This window comes from Cyprinus carpio, chromosome B22, assembly GCF_018340385.1.
Source record: "Cyprinus carpio isolate SPL01 chromosome B22, ASM1834038v1, whole genome shotgun sequence".
NCBI lineage: Eukaryota > Metazoa > Chordata > Actinopteri > Cypriniformes > Cyprinidae > Cyprinus > Cyprinus carpio.
In genome coordinates, this window is record NC_056618.1 from 17,165,745 (window position 1) to 17,185,026 (window position 19,282).

At 42.5% G+C, this 19,282-nt stretch overlaps 2 protein-coding genes and 1 long non-coding RNA gene across 3 annotated transcripts; all 3 read right to left on the minus strand.

Annotated features, from left to right (window-relative positions):
- Positions 1-3,813: 3,813 nt before the first annotated feature.
- On the minus strand, positions 3,814-4,357 carry LOC122141764. Its single transcript, XR_006158087.1, has 2 exons — positions 4,087-4,357; positions 3,814-3,866 (listed from the first exon to the last, which is right to left on the minus strand). It is a non-coding gene; the product is annotated as an uncharacterized LOC122141764 (long non-coding RNA).
- A 1,498-nt stretch (positions 4,358-5,855) lies between these two features.
- On the minus strand, positions 5,856-10,083 carry LOC109052611 (cyclin-L2-like). The gene is made up of 10 exons (XM_042749875.1): positions 9,776-10,083; positions 9,190-9,264; positions 8,894-9,003; positions 8,706-8,826; positions 7,874-7,938; positions 7,687-7,786; positions 7,338-7,581; positions 7,014-7,101; positions 6,550-6,618; positions 5,856-6,479 (listed from the first exon to the last, which is right to left on the minus strand). The coding sequence occupies exons 1-10, from the start codon at positions 10,001-10,003 to the stop codon at positions 6,368-6,370; spliced, it is 1,212 nt and encodes a 403-aa protein (XP_042605809.1). The 5' UTR covers positions 10,004-10,083; the 3' UTR covers positions 5,856-6,367.
- A 3,570-nt stretch (positions 10,084-13,653) lies between these two features.
- On the minus strand, positions 13,654-17,755 carry LOC122141551 (transmembrane protein 88B-like). The gene is made up of 3 exons (XM_042749297.1): positions 17,700-17,755; positions 16,077-16,356; positions 13,654-14,251 (listed from the first exon to the last, which is right to left on the minus strand). Exons 2-3 carry the CDS (start codon positions 16,353-16,355, stop codon positions 14,024-14,026), a joined length of 507 nt encoding a protein of 168 aa, XP_042605231.1. The 5' UTR covers position 16,356; positions 17,700-17,755; the 3' UTR covers positions 13,654-14,023.
- Positions 17,756-19,282: the final 1,527 nt, after the last annotated feature.

Genomic DNA, 19,282 nt, shown 5'->3' on the forward strand with positions numbered 1-19,282 from the left:
TACCCAGGCTGCGCTGCACAGGGACGTTATCCGTTGCAAAGTCCAGGTCTTTAATGCTGTTTGCAAGGTCTTCAGGGGGGAATTCAGCCACGACAGCTGCACTGTTTGATGTGATCTTGTGCAACCGGAGGCTGTTGTGGAAGAGCATCTCCTGTGCCCTCTTCACCAAGTTGATGGCCTCGGACTCTGTTGCAAACGACTTCAGAGCATCGTCGACATAAAAGTCTCTCTCGATGAATGCTCTGACATCAGAGCCGAATTCAGATTCTGCTTCTTTCGCTGCTCTCCTGAGGCAGTAGATTGCTACAGCAGGAGACGGTGTGTTGCCAAACACATGCACACGCATTCTGTAGTCTACAATGTCACTGTCCCATTTGTTGTCGCGGAACCATAGAAACCTCAGGTAGTCTCTGTGCTCCTCCTTGACTACAAAACAGTAAAACATGTGTTGAATATCTGCAGTCACAGCAATTTTCTCTTTTCTAAACCTGATAAGGACGCCTAACAGGTCATTGTTCTGATCTGGGCCTTTTAGCAAGACACTGTTCAGTGAAATCCCTTCATACTGAGCACTTGAATCGAACACTATTCGAATCTGTTCGGGTTTCTTGGGATGGTAGATGCCGAAGGATGGCAAATACCAGCTTTCTTGTCCTTCTTGGAGGACGGGGGCATTCTCTGCATGTTGACTGTCAATCATCTTTTGCATGAACTGCATGTAATGTTCTTTCATGTCAGGTTTCTTCTCTAGTGTGCAGCAGACTGACTTGAGTCTTTTCATGGCATAGTCTCTGTTGTTTGGCAGACGTTCTCTCGGGGTCCGAAAAGGTAGGGGTGCGACCCAGTTTTGAGTGCTATCTTGATATACCTCAGTATCCATGATCCTCAGGAAGTTGAGATCATCGATGGACGGAGCAGGTTGGTGATCTTTGTCGGTGCAGTGGAAGACGGAGGACTTCAGGTGATCCCCGTGCAGCAGAGAAGCAGTGTGAACGGCGGCTTGCTGAGATGGAGGATCATGAAGGACTGAGTGGCTGTGTGGAGGGTCTTTCACACGCAGGTGGCTGGAGCAGGGTGTGAGGTAGCTGGGGCGGCCATCTCCCAAGATACATGTTTTTAGTGAAGTGACTGAGGAGGGGCGGTGTGCTGTGCCGAGGCACACATCGCCTATCACCACCCAGCCTAGGTCTAGCTTTTGAGCGAATGGGGCATTGTCGGGGCCGTTGATCTGTTTTCTGATCTTGTGTATACTCAAAATGTCTCTCCCTAGCAACAGCAGTATCTGGGCACTGGGGTCTAATGGAGGAATCTCACTGGCTAAGCATCTCAGGTGAGGGTGATGTAGAACTGCACTGGGAGTTGGGATTTCAGACCTGTTGTTCGGGAGTTCATTGCATTCAATGAGGACGGGAAGAGGGACGCAGGTCTTTTCGTCCAGTGACTCCAGCATGTAGCCACAAGCTCTCCTTCCAGAAGTCTCTATACTGCCCGCACACGTCTTGAGCGTGTAAGAAGATGGAGTGCTATTGTCGCTGAATATCTCAAAGAATTCTGTACGTGCAAGGGATTTATTACTTTGCTCATCAATGATCGCATACACTCTAGTTGTTGCTTCTCTCTGGCCTTGTGGGAAGACACTGACTAAGCATATTTTGGAGCAACCTCTAGCACTCATACCCTCACCGCATACCTCAGTGCACTTGGAGGAGACCGTCTCGGGAGGCTGCTGGTTCTCACTGCCCTCCCTGCCGTTCTCTGACGTAGATGGGGGTGGCTTTGCTTTCCATGGTGATGGACCTGGATGGAGGGCTTCGACGTGTTTGATGCTCTGACATTCTGCACATGTTATGGTTTTGTTACAGTTCTTTGCGATATGTGTGGTTGAAGCACAACAGCGGTAGCAGATGGAATTGTCTTTGAGATATTGTTTACGGTCAGCTAGCAGTTTGTCTCTAAAGCTCCTACATGCTCCTAATGAATGGGGCTTTTTGTGGATTGGGCACTGCTTGGTGAGATCTAGAGAGTCAGCTTCAGGCTCACCTTTATGGCTGGACTCGGCGACTTGAGTCTTGTGAACTGCAACAGACTGGTTGACTCTACTCTGGATGCTTTTGGGTTTGTCTTTATTTGAGGCAGGCAGAAGTGGCATGGTGACTCTGAAACTGGGATCATTTCTTGCTTTGGCTTGGTTCTGAATGAAGTCGACGAACACGCCGAATGGGGGAAAGGAAATCTGATGCTGTTGCTTTATCTGAGAGCCGTAGGACATCCACTTCTCCTGTAGATTATACGGGAGCTTTTCTATGATTGGGGCTACTCCCCTAGCAGTGTCAAGGTAAGTCAGTCCTGGAAGGAATCCATCCTGCTTTGCTGCATACAGTTCCTGTAGCAGGTCGGCTAAGTCGCGTAGCTTGGCTGGCTCTTTGTTGGAGATTCTCGGGAAGCTTTCCAGTCTGGCAAATAGCGCCTCTTCAATAGCTTCGGGGGTGCCATAGCACTCTTCGATGCGCTGCCAGATAGCTCGGAGGCCACCCTGGGGGTCTCTGATGTAGGCTGCTCTGAGCCTGCGTGCTTGTTCAGATGACTCTTTGCCGAGCCATTTAATCAGAAGGTCAGTCTCTTCTGCCACTGACAAGCCTATATTGTCTATGACATTGCAGAATGAAGCTTTCCACGCCCAGTAATTCTCTGCCTTATCGTCGAACTTCATCAGCCCTGTGGAGACGATCTGGTTTCTAGTGATGAACTTTGCCAGGTCAGCAGTCTGGGAGCTGTGTCCATCTTGAGCAGACGTGTGACGAGGCGAGGTAGGGCGTGGAGCAGGACTGGGTAGCCCATGGACCTTTCCTCTCTGCCATGCTTGGTTGCTGGCTTGGCGTGGGCTGTAATGCAGACTAGCAGGTAACATGGATGGCTGCTGTGGCTGTAGTGGTACCTGTGACGGCGGTGGCAGCCGTCTTGGGGCTGGTGTCGGTCTCAGGGACTCTGCTGGTGGGTGTGTCGGTAGCTCTGCAAGCGATGTTGCTGGATGCTGTACTGGAGGTCTTATGGCTGGCTGCGTTGGAGGACGTGCAGGTGGAAGCAGGTGGCTGTGCAGGCTGGGCGGAGTATTATAGCATTCTTGTTTTATATCTCTCTCCGGTGGCACGCTGTTTGCAGTGAAGTACCTTTGGTTCAGATCTGACTCCGGTCCCCCGAGGCTGTTGTCATCATCTAATTCTATTTGAAGAACTGCTGCTTCAGCTATTGCAGCCTCCATTTCTTTTCTACACCGCAATGCCTCCAATTCAGCTTCTGCTTTGGCAGTTCGTAGTTCTGCTTCAGCTTTCTGAAGTTTCAGTGCCATTTCTTTTTCAGAATAGGCTGCTTTGGTTCTTGCTGCTTGAGCTCTGGCTTTAGCGGTAGCTAGCGCAGTGCTCCTTCGTGAGCTGCATGTTGATCCGTGTTGAGATGGTGCACGAACAGAGCTTGATGCAAATAGCTCAGATCTCACCTCCCAGTCACCAGCTTCTGCATCAGTCACACCAGTGGGAAGTTGCATTTCGGTCGGAGAATCCATGTCTTATGGAGCAGGGGAATCTGGGCAAGTCACATGCAGGCTTGGTGAGCAGGTTAATGGCGTCGTCTCGACGGGCAACAATTTTTTTGTTTGTTTCTTCTAGCAGTTGAAGTTCTGTCTTCTTCTCGACAGGCGAGGGTTTGCCGTTTTACTGTACTGGCCTCACTAAACGTTTGCGTATTTAGCTATCCAGCGCGTATAAACAGCCAGGTGAGGTGAACAAAGAAAAGAGATGATGCTTTATCCCGAAGTCCTTTTTCTCCTCTCCTTTATTTTACACACAGCAGTGCAAAAACAAGCTGTAAAACTGTAAACAAAAATAAAAGTACCCATTAACTCAAATTGCCTTCTTCAATCATTTCCAAAACCAAATGCAACATGTACATCGTTTTCTACTAAGCATGAGCCGCCATTACATGGGAAACAGAGGAATCTACACTTCGTGGCAACACGTTAGATTTTCTTCCTACACATCTTAAGAAAATGACTAATATAAAACCCCTAATATTACACACAGTGTTACTCACCGGCATTGCCCCCGAGGGAAACACAACTGAGCGGAGTTTGAAGAAACTTGACAGCAGAATTTACACATCACAGAGAACAACTCGCTCTGGAAAAGTCGTGAACTAACCGAACACTAATCTCGTTCCAAACGAGAATACAAACGAGAATACAACAGGAAATAGAAACTGTACACCAAACCTGCCGTTACCACAAGTGTTCAGTAGATGGCGTCAACGCACTGCAAATAACTAAAGAAACACAAAATGAATGAATGATCATTAAGACCAACACAATGTATATTGTTGAGGAAAATATGAGGTTGTCCTGTTGCAAGTTTGGCTTTTCTTTACATGTAATCCCTTTGTGTTGTGATGTTATTGTAATTGTTTTTATTAAGAAAGACACCACACACGTTATTGTATTTATTTTAAGCATGTATTGAGATGTGTAAGGTATATATAGTAAAAGTATAGCTAGAGATGAAAGATGTATTAATAAGAGCTCTGAAGAAAAGGGATGTTAGCGAGGAATCTCCAAGCACCATGGGTCCTGCTGCATATTTCTCAAAATTACACCAGTCTAGGCGTCTACTAGTGTTCAGTTCAAGATGTTATGAGGTTCAGGGGTTCATCAGAGCTTCTCCCACAGATCTTACATTAGGACTGGATTTGGGGTGTTTTTTTTGAGGCAACAGCAATCATTTCGATGGGTCGTACTGAATGTTTCACATGTACTTTGATAACAGCATTTCAAAGCTCATCCTCTTGGTTTTGTATGTATTATATACATAAGCATGTATTATGTTGATAATACTTCCATTCCCATTCAGGAACACACCGCTTATTCATTGGAAACTGATCAAGGTTGACTTGAATTCTGAAACAGAATAAACACTGATACTGTGCCATTGATTCAATGTCTTTTCAACACTGGAGAATTAGATTTCAGTGTTCATTGACATTTCACAAGTATTTAGCCTATATTACATTGCTAATATTTACAGTTGAGGTCAAAATCTTTCAGAATCTGCAAAATGTTACTTATTTTACCAAAATATGAGGGATCATACAAAATGCATGTGCTTTTTTTAATTATTATTTAACATATATATTTCACATTAAAGTAAATAATAGCTGAATTTATAAAAAATGACCCCGTTCAAAAGTTTTCATCCCCTTGACTCTTAACACTGTGTTGTTATCTGAATGATCCACAGTTGTTTTTGTGTTTAGTGATAGTTGTTCATGAGTCCCTTGTTTGTTCTGAACAGATAAACTGTCTGCCGTTCTTCAGAAAAATCCTTCAGCTCCCACTAATTCTGTGGTTTTCCAGCATTTCTGTGTATTTGAACACTTTCCAACAATGACTGTATGATTTTGAGATGCATCTTTTCACAGTGAGGACATCTGAGGGACTCATACACAACTATTACAGAAGGTTCAAACACTCACTGATGCTCCAGAAGGAGAAACCATGCATTAAGAGCTGGGGGTGAAAACTTTTGAACATTTTTCTTATTTTGCCTAAATATCATGTTTTTTTTTTCATTTAGTATAGCCTTTCAGAAGCTACATGTTTCCCAGAAGACAATACAAGTGAAATCTACCCTGATCTTCAAGGGTCACAACCCAAACCCCCCCACCCCACCAATGCTCCCAACAGGCTAATTAAACCCTCACTAGTCAGCAGCCTAATTCATTATTGAGCCCACAGGGCTTAATATCAAGGGTACAAACATACTTCTTAGTTTATTGATGATTATGATTAATGAATAGTCATGCAGACGTAGTTATTAAAATGCTCCCATTTTATTTAAACTCTTCTCTAGATTTCTTTAAAAAATGCACAATAGAGCTGCACGATTCTGGATAAATTGAGAATCAGGTTTTTTTTTTTTTTATCTCAAATAAAGATCACGATTCTCCAGGATTCAGAACTAAACAAAATAATGTGTGACAGAATATTAATTGCTGCAGTCCATTTAAAAGTGTTTAATAAATTTGAATGAATTATTAAACATTTTAATATATACATACACACACCCAAACATGGTAATGTTAAATGTCTGCTCTGTGTGTTAGCGTCAGCACGAACGCAGATTTAAATGTTGCGGTAACACTTTGTCAAAGGTTTAATAGACACGGTCGAATCGTTGTCATTTAGAAATGAGATCGCGATCTTTTAACGAGTAATCATGCAGCTCTTATACTCAATACAAAACACATTTTTCAAGGCAGTTTAAAAGGTTTCACAGACGGCGTCTGATTGGTCAGTTTTGGCCCCTCCCCCGACCCAATGACATCATCTCCTGTGAGACGAATAAGGCTTTCTCCGCGCTCGATCCCGTTCCCTCTGCTGCTGTCTGTGGGTCTTTGTGCGTCCGGGAGATGGAGAAGAAACGCTGCGACTGCGCCTGAAACACAGACAGGTCAGACTCCTCCCCCAGGACTGACTCAGGTGTGCGTGAGACAGGTGAGGGTTACCTGCGTCTGGGGGGCGACGGGATGCAGCGAGCGTTTCGCCTTTCATCACTGCGACTCAGACGCTTCCTCCTGAGAGAGAAACACGTGAAGCACTAGCACACTGCATCACGCTCTTCACTGCATGCAGACATATCTGTGTCCCTGAATAATGCATCTAATTAAATCTGAATAAATAATCTCTCCATTGATGTGTGGTTTGTTAGGAGGACAATATTTGAAAATCTGGAATCTGAGGGAGCAAAAAAATCTAAATATTGAGAAAATCATCTTTAAAGTTGTTCAAATGAAGTTCTTAGCAATGCATATTACTAATCGAAAATTAAGTTTTGATATATTTACAGTAGGACGTTTACAAAATATCTTCATGTATTGTTGTCTATTGCTACAGATATCCCTGTGCTACTGATGACTGACTCTGTGCTGCAGGGACACTTGAACACTGAAACTCCTGACGTCTAACTCACCCGTCTCTCGTGATCTTTCGACAGGCGTTTTTGAGGGCGAGGCGTGACAGCGGAGATTCGTGATTCTTCTGGTTCTCTACAGGAGACGCTAAGAGAGAATGAATGTATAAAAGACAATTAATATATCAGTAAAGTCACCTGATAGTAAGGAACAGAAACTGAACTGAAGTGAACCGAGTTGAATAATGTGACTATAGTCTTCAATAGAGCTGAATTCGTTCCAGAATCGGTGTATTTAGCAACGCTGACAATGCAATGTTTGTTTATTATAGTGAAGCAGCGCTGAAATTTGAATGGAAACCCGGGTACTGTGTGTGAACCCACCAGCTTTAGACGAGGGAGAGAAACCGGCTGTCGGGGTTTCAGTCCTAGACACTAGTCCTGCTTGTCTGCTGCCGTTATATTGAGCGTCCAACACTGAACGCATCTCCTCCACCTGCTGCTGCAGAGCGGCCAGCGACTCACACTGCAGCGAGTACAGCCTCAGAATACAACAACTGATCTCTTTCAGGTCCTCTTCTGACGCCCCGAACAACAAGAACCAGGGCGGCTGGTCAGGCAGAGGGATCTGACGACAGAGAGACAGTGCACAGGTCAGGTTTAATGGAAGAGTGAAGGGATAAAGCACATCGTTGGCATGTGTGTGTGTGTGTGTGTGTGTGTGTGTGTTCACCTGTAAAACTCGTGCAGAAAGAAAGATGCACGCACACGCGATTGTTTCAGCCCTGAACCTCAAAAACACATCCGTCCTCAAACTGTCGTTCATATAGTTCTTCAGACACACAGACAGACGGTTATAAAGAACACAACTGAGTCATTTCCAGCACAGTGTTTAAGACATATTGAGTTGAGGATCTCACCAGGCCATCTGAACCAATCTGGTGTTCTTCTCACACTCCAGAACCTGGAGATACATCACGATCACCTGCACAGGTAACACGCTCTGAGAACACGCTCACCTGACGGGCGTTTGACGGGTAAGGCCAGAAACATACGATACGCCACTGCACGGACGCATCTCCATTCTGTTCAAAAGTTTTCACCCCCGTCTCTTAATGCATGGTTTAATCTTCTGGAGCATCAGTGAGTGTTTGAAGCTTCTGTAATAGTTGTGTTTGAGTCCCTCAGTCATCCTCAGTGTGAAAAGATGCATCTCAGAATCACACAGTCATTGTTGGAAAGAGTTCAAATACACAAAAATGCTGGAAAACCACAGAATTTGTGGGAGCTGAAGGATTTTTCTGAAGAACAGCAGACAGTTTAACTGTTCAGGACAAACAAGGGACTCATGAACAACTATCACTAAACACAAACACACAGCTGTGCATCATTCAGATAACAACACAGTGTTAAGAGTCAAGGGGATGAAAACTTTTGAACCGGGTCATTTTTTATAAAATCACCAATTATTTTCTCTGTATGTTAACACCTTTTATGTTAAATATCTTATTCAGGTCAGTACTAAATATACAATAACATGCATTTTGTATGATCCCTCTTATTTTGGTGAAATAATTCACATTCTGCAGATACTGAACTTTTGACCTCAACTGTACCTGCAAAAAATAGCATGTTTTTCACCTAAACTGCAGCACACACTTGTGAAAACACGCCAATCTAACTGTGGCATGCAAGTTTGCAACGCATTAGCCGGGTTTTGCGGGATGTGCGTGTGAAGCGCGGCAGGCTGACCTTGTGCGGGTGCTTGACGTGGACGCAGAAGCCGAGCTCCTTCAGCACGCGCCGCTCTGCTTTGATCACGTCGCTCTTGCGGCTGACGTAGCCGTCGTCCAGCAGCATGGGGCCGCGGCGCCTGACGGAGACACCGCAGCGTCAGAACACACGGCAGAGGCGCGCATACGCGCTACGGTCAGCGTTACCTGTGTCCCGCGGCGTCTTTGAGGTGATGGAAGACGTTCAGCACGTCCCGCACGCGCCGCGGCTCCTCCTCGATCTTCGACGCCAGCTGAAGACACGCCATGGCCACCGTCTGCCACAGGGTCAGAGGTCAAGAGGTCACACGCGAGAGCCAGACGGCTAGTCCAGAGACATCACATATTTTCAGAGTCCATTTCAGACATTCTGCTGACTGTAAGTAACTTCGTAAAACTTGACATGTAGAGGCGAAGTCACGTACGGTTAGCAGAAGGTCTACAGCGGACTATTAGCGTCTCACCTCCGCGCAGTGTCTCACGAACGATTTGCAGTAGAAGAACCGATGGAACAGGATCTGGGCTGTTGCCATGGCAACCTGATAACACAAGTAAGAACACTTAAAACATACAACCAACTAAACAAACAACAAAACAAAACAAGAATAGTGCACAAGCTAGTGATCTGGGATGCAGCTAGCGTGTCAATGCTACTAGCATGTGAACATTGTCAGACAGCTTATTTAACCCTCTCTCCAGGGAAAAACTAGTTCAAACACTCAGAACTAGTAGTTTAGAGCGCTTAGCAACAGCACTTCAGTGTTGTTATGGTCTGGAGTGTTTCTTCTGTGCTGAAGAACACGTGGTTTACTGGTCTGGACTGGTCTGGACTGGTCTGAACTGGTCTCCCTGGGCGGGTTTCACCTGGTAAACTGACTGGACTTTCTTTAGAAGCAGCTGATCAGAACCGAAACCATCTCAAACCAGACCAGACCAGTTTGAGACCAGACCGAGAGCCAGAATCATCTTAAACTAGTTTAAAGCGGGTTTTCTTTCTGAAAAGTCCGGGCGAGGAGTGGTTGCTAGGCGACAGAAGAGCGCGCGGCGGACCTGAGGCAGGCGGAGCAGAATTCCCGCACTCTGGATCGTCTCGCACATCCGGTTCCGAAGCTGCTCCTCCGTGCGCGCGGGCAGTCCGTGCGCGCGCGAGGGGCTGCAGAGCGCGCTCTCGTGCGGCAGCAGGCAGGTGTCCAGCGTGAGCGCGACCCCCGAGTAGAGTTTCCCCGCGATCACGATCCCGTCTCCGGGAAGAAGCGCTCCGGCGGCCGCCGCCATCATCCCGCGAGCGGGAGTCCGGTGACGGGTCACAGCGCCATCTGCAGCACCGAGGGAGTCAACGCACTACTTTCTCATTTCATTCAGACGAGAAAACAGATGAACTGGTGAAATACACGTCTGGAATCTCTTTGAGCGGCACTTTGATGTGATATTACAGATCTTCTCTCTTCCTCTTCTCAGTGCTCTGTTTGTGGATGAGAGTCAATCAGTCCGGTGGTGAGATGATGCTGTTTAATAGTCGCTAGGTGGCGCTACAAACACATCACATCCTCACAACACAACTCAATAAAAGTGTGTGTGTGTGAGAGAGAGAGAGAGTGTGTGTGTGTGTGTGTGTGTGTGTGTGTGTGTGTGTGTGTGTGTGTGTGTGTGTGTGTGTGTGTGTGTGTGTGTGTGTGAGAGAGAGAGAGAGACAGAGAGAGAGAGAGAGTTTTCTTACAGGTCACTTATTTGAATTGTGTTTTCGTTAGACACTGATCCAGTTTCAGCTGCACAAGTCACTTCAGTTCAGAACGAAATACTGTAAAATATATTCAAATAAAAATTACATCAAATATTAAAATGCTTAAAAATACGTAAAAAAAATAAGTAAATGGCAAGTTTTCAAACTACACTACACTACAAATTAATATTTAAATATATATATATGAGCTATATATATTCAAACTAAAATTTAGTGATAAAATATTAAAATGTATTAATTAAATGTATTTAAAAAAGTACATTTCATACATTCAAAATGTATTCTTACTGTAAATTAAAATGTAAATACATAAAAAGAAATACATTTAAATTAAATATTAAAATACTTTAGAAATATGTTTAAAAAGATGTGTTTTTTGAACTGTGTTCACTGTAAATGAACATGTAAATATATAAAAATAACCGAATTTAAGTGGAAATGATGTTAAATGCTTAAATACATTTAAAATGTACATTTAATATATTTAAAATGTTTTCGCTGTAAATGAAAACCATATATATATATATATATATATATATATATATATATATATATATATATAAAAGAAATACATTTAAATTAAAATGGCATTATTATTAAAATACTTTAAAATTATGTAAAAAATAATTAAAAGGGCACGTGTTTCAAACTGTGTTCACTGTAAATGAACATGTAAATATATATTAAAGAACTAAGTACTTGTGTAAACTGTATTTAAAAGGCACTCTGATCATGTGAGGAGTTAGTGTGTGGCATTCTGATTGGTTGTGTTTGAAAAAGGAAATCAAGACACTTCCTGTTAGATTTGTGTGCGTAACATCCAGAATAGTGTGTTGTGTTCTGCAAAAAAGTGCTAAAATCTGACAAACATCATATTCTCATATTCACAACAGTGCTTTACAGCTAAAAAAAACTATTTATCTTGTTTTATTTTTAAAAATGTATTTTTACAAAAACATGACTGAAGAAGAAACAGGAACAGACGAACCGATTCAATTGAGTGAGTCATTTACGCTGGAACCGCTCCGATTGATTCAAACTCGTGAATTCGATCATTCAGTTCAAGCGATTCACTAGCCAAAACAGATCAAAAGAGACATTCTTTTTCGAATTTCGACAGCGCTCGTACTAATTTTAAAAAGCACTCATCGATGGGTGAAACGCTGCTTTTCGAAACTCTGAATCAGTTAAACCATCGCGTCACAAAATGATTCACTTGAAATGTTTCGAAGCGCTCCAATCGGATCGCGTGTCGCGAATCATTTGATTCAGATCTTGACTTCGGAGCGGGTTTGTAAATCATTTTAATATTTTTTTCTGTTTTCTTTCTTTTAATTAAACAGTACAAAACAGCAAATCATTAAATCATTATTATTTACATTTATAAAAACAGAGTAAAAAGAAAGAATACACAAAAATTCCTTTAGAAAATTAACCATGATTTTATTAGGCCAAGCATAAAAGTGTAGTAACCACGTTTTGTTTTAATTTCTATTATTATTATTATTATTGTGCTCTGACGTGATCCTACCAATATCAGACACTACTAAATTATCTCATCAATAGTTTTGCTCATCTCACCTAATTAATGCGACACACACACACACCTGTATTATTCAGGAACACACTCATGTGAACAGCTGCATCAGACTGTATCTCATTTGCATTTGTTCACATATTTATATATTAGGGTTGTTGATTAATTTTGGAAAACTATGCACAACCGTGTCTATTAGAATGAACCTAAAATTCAAGATATGAGCGCAAAAAAATACCTTATATTTATACTATATCGTATGATATAGTTTATCAATTTCACACCGGCAAGAGTGCTGATTTTCCCCAATAACTGCACCATTACAAATGATAATGATTTATACAACGGTTCAGAAACAATATGTTAATATTGTGTTTTAGACACAATAGTGTCTGTTTTTGATCAGTTTCACAAATGAAAATAGTTCCGATCAAAGTCACAGCAGAACTGATCAACACAGCAGTGATTCGTTACTGAATGAATCCACAGTTTTGAATGAATCGACTGAGACAGTGATATACACAGCACATACACTAATAATGACAAAAAACACCATAGCAACACCCTTGAGACTGCCTAAAACACCATAGCAACACCCTGGCAACCACCACAACACTCTTAAAACTGTCCAAACCATTATAGCAACTGCAAAGCAACACACACACACAATAATTACAAAAAAAACCATAGCAACTGCATAGCAACACCCCTAAAATACCATAGCAACACCCTGGCAACCACTCACAACACTCTTAAAACTGTCCAAACCATTATAGCAACTGCAAAGCAACACACACACACAATAATTACAAAAAAAACCATAGCAACTGCATAGCAACACCCCTAAAATACCATAGCAACACCCTGGCAACCACTCACATCTCTCCAGCATGATGCTATAAAAACGAAAAAAAAATGTGGCAATACAGACTTACGATATGAAAGTTTTATGGTGTTTATTTTGGTCATGTTTACAGTTTGGCAGTCAGTGTCACTATGAATGAAAATATATGGCTCTGGAACATCACAAGGTGATGAAAGAATGGCAGAGTTATTATTGTTATTTGTGAACGATGGCTCTGTTAGAGACTTCCAGATGCAGAACTTTCTCTCTCTGTCTTTCCGCAGGTTGTCATTATATATCATTAGCTCAACCCTCTCTCGTCCCATTATGTTGCCATGGCAAAGGTCCAGCCACTGCCTGTTGTCATGGTGATAAATCACAATGCGTTAGATGGGGGGGGGGCATTAAGAGTTTTGCAAAAGCAAATCACACGCTGAGAGCGTTCAAGTCAAGCTGACCCGTTAATCTGGTCAATCTGTAAATCACACACAGTCTGACCTCCATCACAAGACAAGCTCCATCTCCTCCGAACACAACTCCAGGTCATTCTGTTACGACAATCATTACGCTAAATGTTACAAATGTACATATGCACATGATGTGACCGTTTACACAGTATGACCTTCCATCCAGAGTTGCACAGAATGGTGTTTGAAGCTGAAGTTTCCGGATGATTTAGTGTCCTTCTCTTGTGCTATACACGAGGAATATTTCTGAGCCTCATGAATTTATAACTGCAAGATATTTTTAAAGCGCTGGCTTTTGGGCCTGATCTGAGACTTTCCAAAATGAAGTTCAACCACAGATTTGATTTAAGTCAGTTTATTCCCAATTCTGCACATTTCAAGAACACAGCTGACCAACTAATATAAACATCGACACGAGCGAGTTAACACATCTCTAGACTAGTACACTTATTCACACACGTCAGTTTGGTAACACTTAAACTGTGTTACAGCTACGTAAGTCTGTAACACCACGCTTTTCATGTGTCATGTGACAAGACTCCAGAGTTCTCCAGAGTTACATTTTGGTCATTCGGGGATATATTACATAGATTGTGTTACATGATTGTGTTTCTGTAGAGTTACAGTAACGCCGTCGCTGTGCCGTGATGTTACTGTTGCTAGAGGTCACCCCAGATGCTGACCTCAGAATGCTGGGTGTGTCTGTCAGTCAAACCCAGGCGTGGATGTCCCGCCTCCAGCCCAAGCCCCGCCCTTGGTACCGAGCTTCTGTGATTTGCTGAAAATATAAGAGTAGGTGTAGCCGCCGGAGAAGAGCGCAGAACGTCGCCGCAGCAACCACGACCAGTGGAGACATCATGACAAAGCCCAGGATGATGAGGGCAGAGCAACTGTTGTCATCAAGGTAGCGACAAAGAGCAGCCCGAGAAGCCACAACCTGTAGAAACAGAACCTGAACATCAGAATATTGTGTGTATATCTGTGTGTTTGGGGGCGTATGTGTGTGGTTGTGGGTGTATGTGGGCTTATCTGTGTGTTTGTGGGTGTATGCGAGTGTTTTAATGGCATATATGTATGTTTGCGGGTGTTTCTGGGCGTGTTAGTGGCCGTATGTGTGTGCTTGCGGGTGTATGTGTGTTTAGCTGTGTGTTTGTGGGTATATGTGGGTGTTTTGGTGGCATATCTGCATGTTTGCGGGTGTTTGTGGGCATATGCGTGTGTTTGTGGGTGTATTTGTGGGCATGTTTGTGGGTGTATATGTGTCCTTGCGGGTGTATGTGGGCTTATCTGTGTGTTTGTGGGTGTAAGCGGGTGTTTGTGGGCGTGTTAGTGGTCATATGTGTGTGCTTGCAGGTGTATATGGGCTTATCTGTGTTTTTGTGGGCGTATAAGTGTGTTTGTGGGTGTATGCAGGTGTTTTGGTGGCATATTTGTATGTTTGCGGGTGTTTGTGGGTGAATGCGTGTGCTTGCATGTGTTTGTGGGCATGTTTGTGGGTGTATGTGTGTGCTTCCATGTATTTTTGGGTGTATTTGTGGGCGTGTTTGTGGGTGTATTTGTGGGCGCGTTTGTAGGTGTATGTGTGTTTGTGGGTGTGTTTGTGGGTGTACGTGTGTGCTTGCGTGTGTTTTTGGGTGTATTTGTGGGCATGTTTGTGGGTGTATGTGTGGGCATTTTTGTGGGTGTATGTGTGTGCTTGCATGTATTTTTTGGGTGTATTTGTGGGCGTGTTTGTGGGTGTATTTGTGGGCATGTTTGTAGGTGTATATGTTTGTTTGTGGGTGTATGTGTGTGCTTTAGTGTGTTTTTGGGTGTATTTGTGGGCGTGTTTGTGGGTGTATTTGTGGGCGTGTTTGTAGGTGTTTGTGGGTGTATTTGTGGGTGTGTTTGTAGGTGTTTGTGGGTGTATGTGTGTGCTTGCGTGTGTTTTTGGGTGTATTTGTGGGCGTGTTTGTGGGTGTATTTATGGGGTGTGTTTGTAGGTGTTTGTGGGTGTATGCGTGTGCTTGCGTGTGTTTTTGGGTGTATTTGTGGGTGTGTTTGTAGGTGTATGTGTGTGTTTTTGGGTGTATTTGTGGGCGTGTTTGTGGGTGTATTTGTGGGTGTGTTTGTAGGTGTTTGTGGGTGTATGCGTGTGCTTGCGTGTGTTTTTGGATGTATTTGTGGGTGTGTTTGTAGGTGTATGTGTGTGTTTGTGGGTGTATTTGTGGGCGCGTTTGTAGGTGTATGTGTGTTTGTGGGTGTGTTTTTTGGTTTTTTTTTTGGGTGTATGTGTGTGCTTTAGTGTGTTTTTGGGTGTATTTGTGGGCGTGTTTGTGGGTGTATTTGTGGGCGTGTTTGTAGGTGTATGTGTGTGTTTGTGGGTGTATTTGTGGGCGTATTTATGGGCATGTTTGTGGGTTTATGCAGTCGTTTGTGAGCGTATGCGTCTGTCTGTGGCATATCTGTATGTTTGCAGGTGTTTGTGGGTGTATGCGTGTGCTTGTGTGTGTTTTGGGTGTATTTGTGGGTGTATTTGTGGGCGTGTTTGTGGGTGTATGCAGTCGTTTGTGAGCGTATGCTTGTGTCTGTGGTCATATCTGTGTGTTTGTGGGTGAATATGTGTGTTTGAGGGCTTATGCATGCATTAGTGTGTGTATGGATGTGTTTGTGAGCATATACATTTGTTTGTGGGTGAATCCATGTGTTTGTGGGCGTATGTGTGTGCTTGTGGAGGTATGTGTGTTTTGTGGGTTCATGCATGTGATTGTGGGTGTATCTACCCGTGAATGGCACTGGAAGCCGGCGTACAGCAGCAGGGCGGTGGGCAGCAGAATGAGGCTGAAGACCAGGACCATCAGCACCACACACCCTGTCAGCAGCAGGACGTTCCACAGCAGCAGAAGCAGCGTCCACAGCACACACCCGCAGTGGCCCCGCCGGGCCCCCCAGACCCCGCCGTCACACTGAGCCGGAGGAGGAGGCAGCATCCGGATCCCATCACCCACGTCAAAGTCTTCATCACCTTCACCATCATCTAACAGCACCGTCATACCACACATCCTAAACACATTATACATTTAATATAACACAAAATATGAGATATTAAACACATTTAAATATCAAATACAGTCACCTTCAACATTTCTCACATTATATCACAGTTTAGTCGCTGTAGTTTAGAAAATGGTAATAAAATATGAGAAGAACTCAGAGTTAAACTGTCAGAACAAATTCATCTTGATAATTCAGATAACTCTGATAGAAAGGTATGTAATGAATTCGGCTGAATAGCTGTCAGCTGTCAAATTTAAGAGCACAATTAGATAAAACCAATTTAGCTCAACCAATTACCAAGCAATGCTTCATTTAGTTCAGTCTGGGGTGGAAAAAGATCACATTAGCAACTAAAGAAAAACACTTCAGCAAAATATGCTCAGTTCAAAGTGCCTGTATATTTTTTGGTTCCAAATTTTAATCAGTTTTATTGGCAAGTCCACTGTATGAAGAATGTTTGGGTATAATATCTCACAGCTTGCCTTGTTTTTTTTAATCAGACAGTCAAAATCTGGTATCTAATAGCTATAAGTGCTACTGGTGTGCATGATATTACATACACTCATGTCTCTAATAACAGATAAACGATCTGACTGTTTATCCATAAAGCTTTTAATGGATAGGAGTTATAAAAATCTGATGAGATTTCTTTTCAGATGGCAAACAACTAAACAGATTTGAGTCAAAAATATGACAATAAAGCTGTTAAATGAGATGAATATCAGAAATTATATTAAAAAGCCCTTTAATAAAACAGAGAAAGAGACAGACGGAGAAGGTGCTTTTAGGTTTATGGAAAAGAAGATGATTATAGTGGTGTTTAATCTTCACGACACACAAACACAATACAACATAACACAAATACATAATTCATACATCTCTCCCAAGCCTTTACTTCAGGGCGTTACCTCACTAAACAACATAAATGAGATCAGATCAAAATCTGTTTTCACTAGATAAGACACAGATTTCACTACGCAGTATAAACATCATATTCCAATATAAACTTGCGGTTAAATTATTTTATAACCTGTCGATGTCATTGATTTCAGCTTGACTCTCACTTCACGAACAAACTCTTGTGAATCAGAGCAGAACTGAATGAACGCAAGTATACAGTGCGTGTCTGTTTTTAACGGTTACTGAGTCTGCAGTTTTCGCGCGCTTCACTTCAGCGGTTTTTTTGGCGCGTTCCAAGTCAACGGCATTTCTGGGACTCGGTTCAGCGCGACGCTCTCGTATCCCCGGTGTGTTTGGATCCCAACGTCCTCTGAACGAAAGAGGAATACATGCTCATAACAAAATCAAACACTCTACAGGATCACAGGAAGAAGTTTTCAGTGTCTTACCTGCTGTGGAGCTGCAGCAGAGATTTTATTCCGTTATCCTGAGGATACGAACATCACACTGAGAGAGAGAGAGAGAGAGAGAGAGAGAGAGACACACACAGAGAGAGAGAGGGGGGGGAGAGGTCTATCTGAGGACATCGATGGAACTAAAAACACTCAAAAGGTACCATTCACACTGTCTTTTAAAAACTAGTTTAATGCAAAACCCCATTGCTATGGATACAAGAGTAAAATCATAATGAATTAATGTTTTTTAACTCTGTGAGAAATTTTTCTGTCAGTTTGTTATTGTCAGTGACAATTATCAAGTAAATATCTATAGTGACATTAACTGCAGACTAGTAGATGTGGTACTGTCAGGTAAACTGTGGTAAGTGTTTGAGATCTCGGTGGTTTGGTCTGTTAATCATCAGTACAGTTGTTAAGCCCATCAGGATTACTCAGGGCTTCAGTTTAACTCTGGAAGACGAAACCTCTGGCCGCCTTCACACGCACCTAATTATCAGTGTGGAAACTCACGATTTTCTGAGTCGTGACTTTCTAAGTCGGCTGTGTGGCAGCTAATTGCTAATGTTGGAAGCTAATTAGTGCTGATCACAAGTCAACAAGTGCAGTTTAGTTTGTAAGCATGTGGTGTGCAACTGTTGAAGAAGCTTGACAGGAAATACACCTCGTTTAGCTGGTTTGCCAGATACATGCTAATAACCAAAATGTGAACAATAAGCAACGAGTCGTTTTTTTAAACATCAAGAATTCTAGTCTAACTAAATATACTACAGTACAACATTTTACTGCAAACAGAAACCGAAGCATAGTTTTGTCTTCCGGCAGCATCTCTGTCTCACTGACACGATTAATCAAAGATGAGCTGATGAAGACGCTGATGAGCTCCATCTCTTCCCAGAGTCCTGTGCTGCAGAGATAAGAGACACGCTCGACAGATAATTAAATCATTCTTTATGGGACAGAGCTGGGTAGATTACTTACATTGTAGTCAGTTACTGATTCCTAACTGCAGTTTAATGAAAAGGTAATAATTAATTAAATCATAAAAATGTCAAATTAAAACAATTTTAAAATGAATCAAAATAAAAACTTACTGTAAAAGTGAAATATTTTATTTGTTTACCTGTATAGAGAACCAATGAACGTGCACATGTGATACTTCATTATTAAAATATTTATTTTAAATCTCAGGGGTGCTTCAAATGAAAATTTATTAGGTGAAAGAGGATCGGATGACAACAGAGTTGGTGAATTTGAGCATTTTAGCGTGTTTGAAAGACAAACGCCAGACAGACTGAGTGATTACTCAAATAACAATGAATGTGTTCATCAGTAGCTGATGTGATGTGGAAACACTTCTCAAATGCAGTGTAGCACCTGATCTCTGAGTGAATGTGCACAGAACTGAGTCTTTCTGAGGGTATACAAGCAGAAGGCTATTTTAGAAAGAAACATTTAAAAGATGAAAGTGATAAATTATCAAATTATGAATACATCTGTGCTACTGTGTAAATAATGTGTAATAATGTAATCCATAAAAAAGTAACTGATTAGTCTGAAAGTCTAAACTGAAAGTC

Coding starts and splice junctions, on each gene's coding strand:
- LOC109052611 (XM_042749875.1), bottom strand. CDS start 10,003: ATGATGGCGGCGGCCGCCGGAGCGCTTCTTCCCGGAGACGGGATCGTG. Junction 7,939..8,705: donor ACGTCAAGCACCCGCACAAG/GTCAGCCTGCCG, acceptor TTACCTGTGCAG/GTGATCGTGATGTATCTCCA. Junction 6,480..6,549: donor CCGTCGCCCCCCAGACGCAG/GTAACCCTCACC, acceptor TCTGTGTTTCAG/GCGCAGTCGCAGCGTTTCTT.
- LOC122141551 (XM_042749297.1), bottom strand. CDS start 16,355: ATGTGTGGTATGACGGTGCTGTTAGATGATGGTGAAGGTGATGAAGAC. Junction 14,252..16,076: donor GCTTCCAGTGCCATTCACGG/GTAGATACACCC, acceptor CTGTTTCTACAG/GTTGTGGCTTCTCGGGCTGC.